General features: G+C 41.6%; 1 protein-coding gene across 1 annotated transcript; it reads left to right on the top strand.

The window, feature by feature from the left end:
- Window positions 1–962: 962 nt before the first annotated feature.
- Window positions 963–2,585, top strand: LOC310962608 (E3 ubiquitin-protein ligase TRIM21-like; the record flags this gene model as incomplete). Its single annotated transcript, XM_083935113.1, has 1 exon — window positions 963–2,585. The coding sequence occupies one exon, from the start codon at window positions 963–965 to the stop codon at window positions 2,583–2,585; it is 1,623 nt and encodes a 540-aa protein (XP_083791239.1).
- Window positions 2,586–18,131: the final 15,546 nt, after the last annotated feature.

The following is an 18,131-nucleotide window of genomic DNA, read 5'->3' as shown; positions in this document are numbered from 1 at the left end:
TGGGCAGCTCTCATCAGAGCCTGTTTACATTCAGTCGGGAGATCCGATCTAAGTGATCCGAACACAAGTGGACATCTGTTCACACCTGCAGCAAAATCTTGTCTCCACATGCTCTTGAGAGACAACTTGTGATTGGATCTTACTTCCCCGCCCTAAATGCAATTAAGCAAGTATTTATTACCACATGCAAATACAAAAATGTGTCATGTGTATACATTTCAGTTGTTACTTTCACATAAATCGTTACAAAACATCAGGTCTTCATACCTACAGTTGCTATAGAAAGTCATGGTACACTTTTGAAAAAGTCACTTTTATTGTTTTACAGCCTGAAATGATAATACATTAAAAATAAATAAAAATCCAGTGGATACCTGCATACTATCTAATCTAATCTGGATACCCACATACCATTTTATCTAATCTGGATACCCACATACCATCTAATCTAGTCTGGATACCCACATACCATCTAATCTAACCATTTACACCACACTCCCATGCACAGCACAGGGAGCATTTCGGGGGCCAGTGCCAAGGAAACTTCAACATGCGTAGGAGCGGGGATCAAACAACCGATCTATCGAATTGAGGACGACCCGCTCTACCTCTGAGCCATAACTGCTCTGATCCGATCTCTCAGAACAGATGTTAATGCCAGGTCTTAATGGGGTCCTACATTGGTTGTCTTCTGAGACATAGCATGCTATTTCCGTCTCACTTGATGTCCTAAATGGGTGTACTGAAGCGCTGCATGCATCTCATGTCACAAGTCGTGTGTTAAGGTCAGTCAGGTGATCTGTGGTTCAAAGCAATGTACAAAAAAACGGAACTAAAACACAGTTAAATGTTTGAGAGATGTGCAACATAGCTATTTGTTTCCACATGACTTTTGCTTTTGTTTTGATGCTGTAAAGTGTCTAGAGTGCTTTTATTTCACACTTTCACTTTTGTTCTTAGACATGGCAGCAGCCGCAGCCAGCAGTCGCCTCACTGAATACCAGTTTCTCTGCTCCATCTGTCTGGATGTGTTCACTGATCCAGTCACCATACCATGTGGGCACAACTTCTGCAAGAACTGCATCACACAACACTGGAATATTAATGTCCAGAGTCAGTGTCCCATGTGTAAAGAGCTTTTTGACAGAAGACCTGAACTGCGCGTCAACACTTTCATATCTGAGATGGCTGCTAGCTTCAGGCAGTCATATGTAAAGGAAGTCAGCAGCAGCTCAGAGCAGCAACCAGCCAAACCAGGAGAGGTTCTCTGTGATTTCTGCGCTGACACCAAACTGAAAGCCCTGAAGTTCTGCCTGGTGTGTTTGGCCTCCTACTGTGAGACTCACCTTGAGCCTCATCAGAGAATCACAGACCTGAAAAGACATAAGCTGATTGATCTTGTGGAGAATCTGGAAAGCAGAGTGTGTAAAAGGCATGAAAGACCTCCGGGGCTCTTCTGTAAGACAGACCAGACATGTGTGTGTCAGTTCTACACTGAGTCGAGTTACAAGACACACGTTTCTTTAAAAGATGAATATGTAGGAAAGAAAGCTTATCTGGGAAAGTCAGAGGCTGACGTTCAGCACATGATCCAGCAGAGACGACTGAAGATTCAGGAGCTCAAACAGTCAGTGAAGCTCAGCAGGGACAATGCAGACAGAGAGACGGCAGTCAGTGTGCAGGTCTTAACTGCTCTGATCCATTCTGTTGAGAGAAGTCTGGCTGAGCTCATCAACATAATTAAAAAGAAGCACGCAACAACAGAGAAACAGGCTGAAGGTTTCATCGAAGAGCTGGAAAGAGAAATCTCTGACCTGATGAAGAGAAGCTCTGAGCTGGAGCAGCTCTCACGTACTGGAGACCACCTCCGGCTCCTCCAAAGCTCGACCTTTAACCCTGCCAAGGACTGGTCAAAGGTCAAAGTCCACTCATCTAAGGGGAGTGTCAAGCAAGCTGTGGCTCAGCTGGAGGAGAAACTCCGTCAAAAGGTTAAAAACCTGTATGGTGACGTTGAGATGAAGATGGTCCAGCAGTGTGCAGTGGATGTGACTCTTGATCAGGAAACAGCAAATCAATATATCATCCTGTCTGATGATGGAAAACAAGTCCGTCATGGTGACATAAAGCAGAACCTTCCAGACAACCCAAAGAGGTTTTCCTTATTTTGTGTCTTAGCAAAGCAGAGCTTCTCTACAGGAAGATTTTACTTTGAAGTTCAGGTTAAAGGGAAGACTGCCTGGATTTTAGGAGTGGCCAGGGAGTCTGTCAACAGGAAGAACACATTCTCGATAACGTCCCCTACTAACGGCTTCTGGACTGTGTGCTTGACTGATAGAAAAAAGTATCAAGCTCTTGCCGGCCTTTCAATTGCTCTCAGTCTGAAGTCGAAGCCTCAAAAGGTGGGGGTGTTTGTGGATTACGAAGATGGTCTGGTCTCCTTCTATGACGTAGATGCTGCAGATCTCATCTACTCCTTTATCGGCTGTAAGTTCACTGAGAAACTCTACCCATATTTCAATCCCTGTAGTAATAGAGGTGGTAAAAACTCCACTCCCCTAATCATTTGTTCCACCACTGATCACTGATTAGACTCATCCTAACAGGTAACAGGAGTCACTGGTGTGTAAATGAACTGAAGTACTTTCCGATTTTGTTGAGATTGTATGTTGTATATGTCTAATTTGATCTCATCAGTGCAGATATTCAACGATTCACCCATCCATGTAAACGTTTTTCAGTGGGTTCTCCAAACTGCAAAAAAAAAACAACTAAAGTCTAAAGTAAACACTGATTTCTTAGAAACTGTCATTTTGTAGACTGTAAAACTCCACAGAATCCCTAAAGGAGTTCTTCCAATGGTTCGTGCACCGTCGGTGCTGCTCCACTAGGAGGTGCCAGAGAAATAGTTAAGAGTGGATTCATCAGTGCACTTTAAGTTCCAAAAGAGTTTTTACTGGATTTGCAGAAAACAATTTTCCCTGTTCAGAGTCGGAAACTCATTACTGTGAGTTATTATTCTCTAATTCCGACATGGAAATTAGACAGTTAGAAAGTGGCATTATGAAAGTAAATGCCAAAAGGGACAAAAGCACTGTTTGAAATTAAATAAAAACTTTTCAAAAGGGGCTTTTCACCCAAAAATGGCAAAAAATAACATGAAAAAATATATATTGAATATATATTGATATATGTATAAATATAATATGTATGTATATATATATAAATGTGTGAATAATATGTAAATATACATATACAGAGTATAATATATATTATATTCATATTTATATCAATATGTATTCATTATGTGTGTGTGTTTAAATTAATATATATATATGTATATATGTATATATATATATACCAATATATAGTCAATAAGTAATTTGTGCGTGTGTGTGTGTGTGTGTGTGTGTGTGTGTGTGTGTGTGTGTGTGTGTGTGTGTGTGTGTGTGTGTGTGTGTGTGTGTGTGTGTGTGTGGGTGTGTGTGTGTGTGTGTGTGTGTGTGTGTGTGTGTGTGTGTGTGTGTGTGTGTCTGTGTGTGTGTGTGTGTGTGTGTGTGTGTTTAAATGAATATATATATATATATATATAAATGTATATATATGCTGCCGGAATAGATATATATAGATATATAAATATATCTATATATATATATTATAATTCCATATTTGACTTTGTATTATATTTTCTATATATTTTGTTGTGTTCTTTCATGTATTTTTATTTTAAAAACAATTCCATTATGATGATACATTTGTATTTATTTGATATGGTTTCTCATTTCTTTGTTATTTTCTCTGTATTTCACTGGTTATTCATTTGGGATCATTTAAAAATATTTACTTAATTTTCTTTATTGTCATTTGTTTATGAATCCGACTGAAATCAAAGTCATTTTTATGACCTGTTTTTTGTGATGTAACATTTTGTTGTTTACTTTACTTACTTTACTTTTTTGATGAAATAATTGTATTCATGTTAATTGTCAAATATACTGTACAGCATAAAATCCCCTTCATCATCAATGGAAATGAGTGAAGTGAGTGATATTATGTTGTTGACCTGTAGGCCTACCTGTGAGAGCAATCATTGCTAGAGTATAGAGATACGTATAGTTGTATAGTAGTTGAGCACAGCTAGTTTAAATTTGAATGAAGGGGAAATACCTCTGAAACTCAAGCAAACACTGTGGGAGTGTGTACAGTCTGCCTGCAGACATTCTTTCTTCTCTGACGTCATAGATTAGGGTTTTAAATCTCAGCCACAAATTCATTTTGAGTGTTTTGCCAACATTATTCTTTTGCCATCATTTCTAAAAAAAGTGGTTAATTGACATGCAAGAAAGTCATTTTATAAACTATTCATAAATCAAAAAACTACCACCCTTCCGTGTGTGCATCCTTTGACTGTGTAGACAGTATTTGATCCTTCCAGTTGTGAATGTAAATGCCGTTTGTTGTTGTTCACCTGCCTGGAACCTGAGGGTTAGACTGAGCTTTTGGCTTCATCTCTGTGTAATGCATCAGATTTCATTCATTGAAATGTATGTTTATTGGGTGCCGTCCTGTCAAATAAACTTAAAAATGAAAAAAATAAATGTCATTTCTATTCCAAATATGCAAAATGCTGTGTATGCAGTGCTAGGAGTGGCATGTGCACAGAGCTATAAATCATATGTATATTTTCTACAGTATTCCTAATTTACAGTTTTTCTCGATTGCTAAGACACATTTCTTGAAAGCTTCTCTCCTTTTCTCTAAACTTTAAACACAAACCCCAATTTTCAAGCTACATTCACAAAACCTCAGACTCTTCTTGCAAAACCAAACTTTCACCTCCAAACAGCTCAATCTGTGCCCAAAACTGAACTTTGTTGTAAAAACACTACTGAGCCGTCACTAAACACTACATAGAAAAATAGAAAGCACAATGCTCAGGACATGAAGCTGAATGCATGCTGCAAAACAAAAAAACTTGCATTTAGCACTTTACAAAAAGACAAAAAACAGAAATCTTGTGCATTTACACGCAGCACTTGTACAAAACAAACAGAAATCGTATGCATTTGTCACTTGTGTACATGTGCCACCTGTCCTCCCACCCCCATGTGGCAGTCTTTCAATTCTACTAAAAGAGAACATGCAGTTACAAAAAATATACATGGAATACTAGGCCTACAGACAGTTAGACTAACCCTCCATTACAATACTACAGTACATTGGCACAGTGATGTACTGAAACATATATTTACTTACAGTATACTGTGGTACAGTATATACTGTAATATGTCATACAGTAATTTGCTCTCAACATTTACATACTGTACTATAATGTCAAAAAAGATAATTACCTGTTCTCTTCTCTAAATCTTTGGATTATGGTGGACACAGTGAATCTACCGATGTTTGGTTGTACTCTTTGTCCGGCCTCCCTCATGCTCATACCATGGACAAGAACATGGTCAATCACAGTAGCTCTGATTTCGTCAGATATTACTGTTCTTTGTCTTCGCTGACCACCTTGACCACCTCGACCTCCTCTCACACAAACTCTTCCTCTTAGATTTCTATCCATTGTAGTGCCTCACAAATCAGTGCTCTCTGAACTGGCTTTATATATTCCCTCACATCATTAGCCACAAGTGTGATCAATTTTGAGTTGTTGTGTTCAAGTAGTGACAACCTTGCTTTAATTGTGTTTGACTTTTGCCACCTGTGCTCACCATTATGCAGCACAGGTGCATCACAATGAAAATGTGTTGGTAAGTTGTGTCTAAACAGGTGAAAAGTGCTCATGGTTTTGTCAAAAGGGTGATTGATTCAATCAGTGGGTTCAGGCAACAGAGAAATTGGTTCAGACAACAGGGTTTAGTGTTTTAGCAATTGAGAAAAACTGTAAAACAGTATTGCTTATTAGCTATGGATGTTCTCTCTTATTGTTTTCTGTTGTTTCAGGAATGTTATTCAAGTGCAGCGTCATCGTGCTGGTTTGAACATCAAACATCCATCTACTGTAGCAATCTAGGCTGTAGGTCCCAGGTACTAAGCTGTGTGTGCGTGTGTGTGCGTGTGTGTGTGTGTGCGTGGGCGTGTGCGTGTGTGCGTGTGTGCGTGTGTGCGTGTGTGTGTGTGTGTTGAAAGCATCACTCCCCTTCACTGCTCCCGGCTACGTCGTTGGAGCTGGCACTGGATGTATCAGAGGTGGCGACGTGTGGCGTTTGGCGTCACTGGGACGTCAGAGTTCCGGTTGTTGTGGAGTTGTTGGATGCTTGCACACTGCTTTGGCAGAACGCCAGAGTCTGAAGGTTATGCAGCATCCCAAAGGAAATGAATGGGACACTTAGTTGAACATCTGCACGGGGACTGTCAAAAGATAAAATTTTAAAAAATGAATGGAAAAAAGGACATTTAGGGATTTTTTTACTGTCTGAGTCACACCACAAAATGACTGCGCAATATCTGCTGATAGGACTGATCAATATCCCACAACTGACTCCATGTTTACTTTACCAGTTCCTGAAATTTCAAGCTCTCATCTTGCTGCTGTTCAAAGCAAACTTCCCAGCGCTGAGGCAATCAAATGAGGCTCAGTTGGTCTTAAGGGTCTTAATGTGTGCCAAGAGATTTAATGAAAATGATTCATCGTCACTCTGTAGTACAGTAAAACAAATGATCAGATATGCTGTTTTTATAAAGCCTATGGAAATGTCCCAGCAGGACGACTTTATATACTGTAGCTTTTATTACTTATTCATATTTGGTTGCTATATTTAGCGTGGCCATTCAGAATGGTAAATGGACTTGCACTTATATAGGGCCTTTCTTGTCTTCTGACTACTCAAGGCGCTTTCACACTACTTGTCACATTCACAGCAAGTCAGGGTTCAGTGTCTTGCCCAAGGACACTTCGATATGTGGACGGGCGGAGGTGGGGATCGAACCGCCAATCTCTCGAATGGTGGACAACCCACTCCACCACTGAGCCACAGAATGAATACGCAGCGATGCCACACTCGAGACTGAACTCGCTCGGGTCCTCAGCAATAGACCCCCAAGCATGAAGCCGATTGGGTGAACGGTTCTTGAGCTATGCCAAGGACAGTCACACATGCATACACAGACAAGCAGAGATTCCTTCCTTTATGGTTAGATGATGCTGCTACAGCGCTACCTATTAGCCAAATAGCTACTCATTATATCCTCACATGTCCTTTAAATGTGGTTGCATTCAGCAGATATGACAGGTTTTTGCCCTGACCTCAGCATTTGAGCACATTTCGGTGCCCTGCCGTAGCAAAACTCTATGGAACATAAAAGTCACTTTTTCCCACTTGATCCGGAGATGTTCTGAACCAAAGTTGGTGACGATTGCTCAAACTTTGCAGGGGGAGTAGCGAAAAAAACAGTTTTGGACACAATTACAAATGGTGGAAAATCTAGCTTGATGCAGATGAGCGTGGCTTTTGTGAAAAGATTCAAAGGGACCCACAGAATCTGAGCCTAGTTTTTCAGTTTCTGGTTAAGGTTTTACTTCCTTTACACCTCTTTGAGTGTCCTCACTATATGTTGGATATACTTAACTGCAAAATGTAGTAAAATCAGTACAAGTCGCCTGTATTCTGTGGATTGCAGCCATGTGATTTATTGCACGGATGATTAGGTTACACGGGCAGGTTGACTAAATCTTGTGACTGCACCAGCATCACTAATGGGTGTGGTCCTTAATGTGCTCTGCTGCACCTTTAACCACACCTTACAGCAGGGGTAGGCAATTGCGGTCCTGGCGAGCCACTGTCCTGCATGTTTTAGGTTTCTCTCTGCTTTAACACACCTGATTCTAACAATGATCGAACTGTGACAAGCATCAGCTGCTTGAGAACAAGCAGAGCATTAGAGTCAGGTGTGTTAGAGCAGAGAGAAACCTAAAACATGCAGGACAGTGGCTCGCCAGGACCGCAATTGCCCACCCCTGCCTTACAGTGAAATCAGAGGATATAGAGAACAGCCTGAGTTGAGTTTGCTGACTACCTCTGTTGTTTTTTGCTGAGTGCCACAAGTTTGCATTTTAAAAAATAATGAAAATGAAAGAGAAAAGTGAAGTGAAGTGCATTAACAATAAAAAAAAATGCTTTTCTAATAACTTTTACACGTTAGCAGAGAGACATAGCAGAGAATTCAGTCATCCAGGCAATGTTGGGTGAATAACCAATGTGGGGAAAAGGCGGCAGTCAGTGAGGAGACTATGTGTGAGACTGCACGTATGCTGTTCACAGCTGGCAGACAGAGCAGGAGTGTGTGTGTGTGTGTGTGTGTGTGTGTGTGTGTGGGGGGGGGGTGATATATTAGTTGCATTTTAGAGGGTTATAGTCTATAAAACTTAATTGTAACGCTATAACTCATAGATGATAGTGTCACAATCAAGCGCTAAAGAACCCTGCAGTGTGTGTTTGTGTGTATGTGTGTGCGTGTAGGTGGGTAAGGATATGGGTGTGTGCATGTGGAGCATGGTGTAGAGTCACGTTCACTTTTGCGTTATGGAGACTGCAGATTGTGTGATGTCACTGCCCGCGTGACAGGTTTTCAACAGATTAGTTTTCGTCTGCTTGACCAAAATGCCCACTCTGAAGTCACATACACACACACACACACACACACACACACACACACACACACACACACACACACACACACACACACACACACACACACACACGTTTTAAAGGAGAAGTCTATCTTCCTTTATTTTTTAGCAAAACTGATGAAGTATCTAAAACCAGCTGTGGATGTATCTACTTGTTGCTTTTGACTGAAATTGCTTTGGGGATAACGATGACCTGGACAGATGAGAACATTCACAGTTGCACAAAAGTATATTGTGTGCAATGTCTAACGTTAGAGAAGTTAAGGTTTTCCCAGAGGGATCTTTGACAGTATTCCACCAAACCTGGGACCCACTGCTGCTTTTATTAGCAGTAGAATCACTGTTATTCCTGATGATGCTGAGGACACTTCCTAGTGCTGGAAGGAGAGAGACCCCCCCCCCCCTATTTTTTTTTTGTGTTGTCTTTCTCTCTTTTAAAATACGTTAGTTATTTTTGCTATAAGTTTTAGTGTGGTTCTTTTTACACACACCCCGTTTTTTCCTCTTTTACTTTATTTTTACTTTTGTTTTTTTTTATTGTGACAGTGCCTGACGTGGGCTGTTGGGAGGGATAGTGGGATTCATGTTGGGGTTTTTCGGGTTTTTTTCACCTGCAAAAAGCAATAAAAAAATGTGTTCAAAAAAAAGTATTGTGTGTGTGTATTAAAGCTTTGTTGCCAAAAGCAAAAAGACAAAATGTCACCATTGCCTGCGGGAGTAAACAGAACAGGTGAGAGAAAACCCAGAGAATCTCTAAGGGAGTGGAACTGGCTAGCGCAAGCCCAGCCGGCTAGCTATAGCAACTAGTCCCACGGGTACTGCTACAAACCCAAGCTTCTAGAGCAAAATATTTCACAAATAAGCACAAAGACTTTGCATGACCATGCCTTTAAAGTTTAACCCATGATGGATTTTATGTTTGCTAACTTTGCTAAGCCACAAAATACTGACATGCTAAGGTGGCTAAGATGGCTACAGTTTGTAGATCACCAGTGTCACCACTGACGAACAAAATGAAACTACCGTATTTTCGGGACTATAATTCACTCTTTAGTATAAATCGCACCAGCTAAAAAATGCATAATGAAGAAGAAAAAAACATATTTAAGTGGCACCGGACTAAAAGTCGCATGTTTTGGGTCTGTGCTCTAATAGAGAGGCGGTTGCGTTGCATGAAGTGGTAACACCAAGAAGGTCCTCTTGCAAAAACACTTACTGTATATTCATCGCCTTGGCAACTACCTGGGCGTGGAGATGTAATTGCACCGTTGACTCTACAGCAGCACGTTGTTGAAGCACCTATTTGTGAACTTTTTCGTCTAGCTGTGGCTATCTAGCATTTAGCCCTGATTAGCTTTTTTTTAGTATCCTCCGCTTTCCCCCAGTCCCGAACAAGTTTCTCGCTCACTCCAAACTTTCCTTCTGCTGCTCGATTACCAATTTCCTTTTTAATGAACATGTGAAATTATATATTTTAATATATAAGTCGCACCTGAGTATAAATCACAGGACCAGCCAAACCATGAAAAATAGTGTGACTTATAGTCCGAAAAATACGGTATATATTTGTTACCCATTTTTAAAGATTCATGTTTTCAAAATGATCTAATTTGTGCTATACAGTTAAGGGTGGAAAGTTCAAAAGTATAGAGTAAGTATATAAGTAATTATATATATTGCCGACTAAAATAAGAAAAATGTAGAATAAGACCAGCCTCATTCTTTAAACATGATTGTTTTACACGCTTCTACAGATTTGCACGTACAAGTAGTTTAAAGAAATGCTCTTCCTTATATTGCCATGTCTTTCCCCCAAATACATTCTCTTATGGCTTCACTATTACGTGTTATGCAATGGAGCTATTTCGACAGCCCGGAATATATGACCTCCGAATGCTGTGATCCTTTTGACCCCGAAAACCTGCGAACCTACAGACACCACACTATTACAGTCAGTTGCTGTATACAGCTGCAGAGATGTGGGTCACGCGGTTACCTCCTCTCAGAACATGCTGCATTTGTTTGACAGAACGTGTGATTACAGTGTCATGTCGAAGAAACGTATGGCTCGTTTCCCATGTTTGTTTCCAACCACACCACTAACTTTCTCACTAGAGGTAAATGATGTTAAACTGATCTTCCTCCTGTGATGCTGTATGTGCCAACCACAGGCTCTTCACTGTGTACATTCGAGGTAAATGAAAAATGACAACGGGAATCCTTTTGTGCGGCCGTTTGTGTGTCCTTTTGCTCATATTGTCTACACTGAGTCTACACGTAGCCAATTCTCCTCAGTACTTTTTTCCGTCTGAGATCTCTGTGGGTGTGGGAGACTTTGCATGGATCACTATGATTGGGCTGTGGTTTCTCAAGGACCTCTTCAAATCCCTGCCCAGCCCTGGCTGCCCTGCTAGGGTACAGCAACACATTCTTGCTCAAGCCAATGACTCACTGCCATATTCTTGTCTCAGCAAAAACCACCTGACACAAGGTAACTACAGAACGTGATTCATGAAGGCAGACTCAGAGTTTAACTGGGCCAGACTTGTTGGGGTCAAAACTAGAAACATAGTATTATTATTCTCTTATGCCCTGTACCCCCATTTTGGGAATTACACTCTGGCTATTTGCTGTCTTGCCAAGATTGATTCCACTTTTATCCCGTACCTTAAAGTGACTCCAGCGTACATCCCATGGTCTTTTTCAACACTTGCACTCATCAAATAAGCCACCGAGACAGTTTTTTTTTCATTTATAAACTATTAAATACTACCGAGAAATCCCAGAAAGCCGCTAACAGTCACTAACAGCTGGCTGTGGCTAACAGTGATTAGCTCGGGGCAGTACAGTGAAGGTATTTAAACGTCTTTTTTAACCACTAACACCAAACCTCTGCAGTAGCATGAGAAGAGTCCCTACACATGAAACGAAGCACCAACAACATAGTTAGTGAAGCCAGAGTTTATTAAGAGTGTTTTAAAGACTTCCTACTGGCCCCTGTACCAGCTCCTCTCATAGTAAAGTGGTGTCTTCACCGTACTGCCCCGAGCTAATCAGTGTTAGCCACATTCGGCTGTTAGTGACTCTTCTTGATTTCTCCTTTAATAGATCATACACCAAAAAACTGTCTGGATGGCTTATTTGATGAGTGCAAAAGACCACAGGATGATTTTACGCTGGAATTACACTTTAATGACATTGTTGTTGCAAATAAAACTCAAACTGTCTGCATTGTTACATTCTATTTTTAGGTAAATGTAAATATGCGTTTCTAATAGGTGGATCCTTGATGAAATGTATTCTGTCTTCTCTGACAGAATCCCACGGTGAGGAAAATCCTTTATTATTATTATCGTTATTTGATTTCAGCAGATAAATGGTGCAGCATGGACAAAGTGACATCTATACCCTTCTGAAAAAAAGGCTCCGATATTCCCCGGTCAAATAGAAAGCAGGGAACATAGGACCTGGGGAACATAGCTACGCTCCCGTTTCCTAAACCGCTGCAATGGAGTCAGATAGCAGACATTTTTAGCTTTCCAAAGTGTTCATGTAAACACTGTCAGCCTGTTGGAATCAAGCAGCCAGAGCTTTGGTTGGACTCAGATCTGATGCTTATACAGCTTAGAAAGAGCAGATCAACCCAAAAGCCTTGAAACCAATCTCTAGTTCTACATCCTTTAGCTCTTTGTTAACAGTTATCAGCTAACAGATAACTAATGTGCACACTGTTCTGAGTTATCTACACTGACAAGTCATCTGATATTTGTGTACAGACAATGTATCAAATCATACAAGCTACAGTCTTATCCATTTGGATCATTCAATCCTAGTCAAAACAGCTCACTGCTCGCTGCACAGTCAACCTCTTATCCAGGCGGCCCTGCTGATGTAGCTAGTGTAGAGATCACACAGTGTACTACACGCACTGCTGAATTTACCACGCAACCTTTGTTCTCTTTTCAGATTTTGGAAATCCCGATAAATACATTTCATGTGCGACTCTAAGCTAGGCTGGTGGAGCATTCAAGAAAGAGGTGCAACAGAGATGAGTCGCACTTAAATCGCACACACAGTGACTTGAGACTCGAGATTAAGGACTTGTGAACAGTCTTTTATTTTTTTTTATTATATTATTGACAAATTTACATCAGGACTGTTTTTTTTCCATTGCAATAGCCTGTTATCTGTTATCATACTGTATACCATCAACTAATCAATGCTGATACTGTTATATGCCTTGAATTTCTTAGGTATACCTACACTGTGTTCAGTTCACGGTTAATTGATAGGGACAGATGCTACCACATAGACACAGCATTTATAGCTATTGCTAATTTCCAATGCCAGTCCCTAGAAGGTCTTTTTAAAAATATGAAACATAGCCACATTAATACATATTAAAAACATGCTTGGCACATACACCACTACCACCCCTCTTTGCAAGATTCAATTATTTATATATAGGCTAAAGAGTATCGGTCCTACGATCGATCCCTGAGGGATCCCTGTTTTACACTTTGAAAATGACGGTTTTATATTGTTGATGACGACACAATTCATAAGGTATGATATAAACCAAGATAGAGTTTCATCAGAGAAATTGTACTTTGAAAGTTTGGAACTAAAATATTGTGATTAACTGTGTCAAAGACGGCTCCCACCAAGTTTCCCTTGTCTATGTAAGTTTGGATTATTTTCCAGCAGATAACAATGTGCACTCTCTAGTGAGAATTTAGGTCTGGATTCAAATGACAATGGGTGAAGATAATCATTTATTTATTTATTTATAGGTGATTCATTGGTTGTTTTGTCACAATCTTTTGCAAAATCTTTGAAAAAACAGGAAGGATACTAATTGGCAGGTAATTGCCCACCTGATCATCTGCCCCAGACTTAAAATGTGGCAGGATTCTTGCTTGTTTCCACATTTCTGTGAACTTTCCATTAGTCATGGAGGTGTTGATCAGGTGAGTTTATGGTTCAGCCAGTGTATCACAATCCCCTTTCAAAAAAAAAAAAGCCTAGATGTAAAGCTGTTTAGAGTGTACAGTAGACGAGCCAGGCAGATTTGGAGTTCATGTACATCTCTTTTATCAATGTCCTCGGTTTCAAGCAAGCTCTTAATTTGTTTCAAGATTAAGGAACGATTGCCTTTGCTTCAGTTATCATGTCGATGTAATATTCAATAGGCTTTTGCTCTCCACATATCTTTAGTTACACGATTTCAGAGCCATTTGTAACATTTGTGTTCTAAGCAGACTGGATGGCGTGCAACAGATGATAACTCATAACAAGCACAAGAGACTTGAAGCTTGACTTGGACTCGTGACCAAAGACTTCACACTTGACGTATATGTGGGTTGTTATAAGAGGCTTGCAGCTCTACGGCCGTTTTTTGTGAGGACAATCAGTTTTTCTTTTGAGCCTACTTTAGCAAAGACAACTGCCACTTGGCTTCTGTACGTCCGTTAGGCCTGGTGCTCGTTTAGTGAAGCTGACAGAGCCATGTTCCACTTCTGGCGAGTCACTCTCATAAGAATGTCAGCTGCATTCCAGCATGTCGAATGTACATACATGACCTTAACAGGTGTTTCGGTCCAAAGTATGTGCCTGGGCGTAGAGGCACAGTTTATCAGTGTTTGTTACATAAAGGTTGGCCCTGAGTCATGTCGTGTGTCGGAATGTAAATGTTATGACAGTGAAAGGGGTCAGTGTGGATCCAGAGGCCTCTGCGGACAGGTGAGGAGTGTCTGCCTTCTGTCTGTTTACCACGCTCACATGATTGTACAGTGCGATTATCCATTCCATTAAAAGAAAATGTTTGTTCATGGCTGATTAGCCTTTTTAGGAAAGAGTGGATAAATAGGCCTGCAAGGGCCTAATGGAAGAAATTCATAAAAACAGAGTGACATCATGTGGTTTCCCCTGAGTCCTCCAAGCACCAACTCCAAAGCTCTTGCTAATTGCTTTTGCTTGTTTGCTTGGCCCACAAATTCCACTCTCATCAACCCTCATTTCCAGCATAAAACCATTGACCCCTGTCAGCTGCACACCACCAAACAACAGACAAAAGTGATTGACTATCTGCAGACTCTGGCCATAGCTGCTGTGGATCCAAATGTTTTTCTCCGGAGTTGGAAGACCAAACCATAGCTAGAGGGAGGAAACTTAAAAAGTCATCAAATGGACAGAATTAGTCAGAAACTGATGCTGCTCCATGTCTGCTGGATGTGTTAAAGTAGGCAACTGCTTGCTAATACATTAGCTATAAAAACTTTATAAAGTTATAATATGTTAGTAGTTAAGGTTTCAATAGTTTTGGTGGCTGTAAATACAAAACTGACATCTAATCCCCTTATGAAGTAGCTTTATTCAGCATGTTAGCAAACAATTGCCCTTTATCCAGCAGACACAGAGCTACAGTATCGTTCTTTAATCATTAGGAGTAATTTGTGTCCACCTGATGCAGCTCTAATATCCACTCTCCTTTTATGCCTATTTCACACTACATAACTTTAATCCTGCAGTTTTTCGAGCTCCCAGACAAAAGCCCTAGATTAGAGGCTAAACGATGTTCGAGCACTTTGTAAACTGTTCAAAGAACCGAGAAGCTCGCTGGTGCCTCACAGATCCATTCCAGATATCTAGCAGGCTAGATATCTGGGGCCTCATGTACTAAGAATTGCGTGGCTTTCTTACTAAAACATGGCGTACGCTAGAATCCAGAAACTGGCGTAAGCACAAAAAAATTCAGATGTATCAAAGTGTGCGTACGCATGGATCCAAGCACTTTTCCTTTGTACATCCCAATCAACGTGGAATTGAGCGCACATGCAGAAGTGCTGAACTCCTCCCTGTCCACGCCCCCATTTAAATATGCAAATCAATGTAAATAGGGCCTGCACCGGGGATTCCCTCTCTGCACTATCAGATTTAAACGATGAGTAAAGGTAAGAAGCGCAACTTCAACGAGTCTAAGCTCGAAATTTTATTAAATGAAGTGGAGACCGAAGAGCGGTTTTATTTGGTAGCCTCTTTTCAGGGATAAACACAAAGAAAAAGACATTTCTGGGGAGTGTGTGTGTGAGGCAGTGAACGCTGTTGGGTCGGAGCAGCGCACAACCACTGAAATAAAAAAAAAAATGGTCCGACGTGAAGCGGAGGATTTCGGCCCACCGCCGAAGTATCACCGCAACGGGCGGGGTGACAGGAGGGGAGGAACTGACCCCCTTTGACCAGAGAGTGGCGGCTATTGTGGAGGGAACAGCTCTAAGCGGAGTTGTGGGGGGCCATGAAGGCGACACAGATCATCCTCAAGGTAAATGTGTTAAACTCAGAAATGTCATTATACTAGGCTGCTCACATTACACATGCTCGTGCGTTAAGTTGCCAGGATATAAACACATTGACTCATGTTTAATTACTTCATTTTTTTTAATTATTATTTCTCAATAGACGATGAGACAGGAGAGGGCTCCTCCCTCTGCACCGTGCGCCCTGGCGTCTCCCGGCACCTCCAGCACCACGCGCCCCGGCGACCCCACGCCAGCTGACGTCCGCCCGACTGGCCGTGTCCTTTCACAAGCTGTGCTGGAATCACAGGAGGAAATATTGAGAGCCATCCGTGGCGTCAGTGATCTTCTAGATCAAATTGTCAATGCACTGGGAGATATTTATCATGCAATAAATGCACGTACAAAGTAAATCGTGTCCTTGCCTCTTTACATCATTGAAATCAGACGCTGCTGGGCCCGTATCGCTTTGCGGGGTGGGTCGAGGTTGACGGGTCCGGCATCCGGTTCCTCCGGTGGGGGGATGTGCTCTGGCAGTGGTATGCAATGGCGGTGTGCCAAGTTGTGCAGGACACCATAGGCCAGCACGATGCGGCACACCTTCTCAGGTGTGTACAGCAGCACCCCGCCCGACCTGTCTAGACAGCGCCAGCGCCCCTTCAATAGGTCAATTGCCCTCTCCACCACTGCCCGAGTTCGGGAATGGCGGTCGTTGTATCTCCCCTCTTGGTCGGTGCCGGGGTTAGTGAGAGGGGTCAACAGCCACGTTCTCAGGGGGTAACTATATATATATATATATATATATATATATATATATATATATATATATAAATCACACTACTGTTCGCGGGAAAACAAACAGGACAAAATAACTGCATTACAAGGATTGACAAGACTGATCACACTTATTTTAATGACTGCAGAGGTTCCAACTTTACGCACGCGTTTATTGAGACGAATAATGAACACAAGGAGACATTCTTTTTTCACCAGGGAAAAAAACAAATACACATATTTGAATGCGCGTGTCCAAACGGGCATTGTGCTGGTTTAAATTCGGGGCGCATTAAACGGATAAATGATTTACTCACCGAGAAGCCACCCATCGCGCACCGTGCCAGCCTCCAACCTGTTACCAACCATGCTATTGTTTAGATTGAACGAGTCATGCGTTGCCAGAAATCCCAGAGTGGTCAGCACCTGTGTGGGAATGGACAACCCCTGGCTCCTGGCTGTGTGTCGTTCTAAGTCTGGCCGCGGCTCCGCGCACAGCTCCAGTAACACTGGCCTCGGCAACATGAAACGACTCATGAGCCAGTTGTCGTCATTTGCAAACAGATCTTCCCGCTCTCTAAACACCCTCTCACGGCTGATAAAACCATTTGCGATGTCTTCTAACAAGGCCAAGGCTGCCATTGTTAATGCCATTTTTCATTAAATTGCGCACGCTTTTATATCCTTATCATTATTTTATATCCTTATGATTGCAAACACGTGTGTGTTAATTGTCCATTAATGTGTCTCTGATGCGCAAATTACACTGAGGATGAATTGTTTTCACATAACTAACAGTTTCCCAGCATCACCTCTAAGTGTCGCCAACGAAACAATAGCTGTAGAAACGTGCGTACGCCAGCCATGAAGTTTGCGTGGCACACCGCACATTTCCACGGTCATTTCACTTTTGATACATCCGAACGTTGGCGTGGAAAATGGCGTACGCAACATTGATACAGCAGGCAGAAATGTCTTTTTCTTTGTGTTTATCCCTGAAAAGAGGCTACCAAATAAAACCGCTCTTCGGTCTCCACTTCATTTAATAAAATTTCGAGCTTAGACTGGTTGAAGTTGCGCTTCTTACCTTTACTCATCGTTTAAATCTGATGGGGCAGAGAGGGAATCCCCGGTGCAGGCCCTATTTACATTGATTTGCATATTTAAATGGGGGCGTGGACAGGGAGGAGTTCAGCACTTCTACATGTGCGCTCAATTCCACGTTGATTGGGATGTACAAAGGAAAAGTGCTTGGATCCATGCGTACGCACACATTGATACATCTGAATTTTTTTGTGCTTACGCCAGTTTCTGGATTCTAGCGTACGCCATGTTTTAGTAAGAAAGCCACGCAATTCTTAGTACATGAGGCCCCAGGTCTTGTAGTGTGGGGAGCGTACCTTGTTCGCCGGGTCTTATGTTCC

This window comes from Echiichthys vipera (genome assembly GCF_963691815.1).
Source record: "Echiichthys vipera genome assembly, chromosome: 20".
NCBI lineage: Eukaryota > Metazoa > Chordata > Actinopteri > Perciformes > Trachinidae > Echiichthys > Echiichthys vipera.
This window is presented reverse-complemented; position numbering and strand designations above follow the sequence as displayed.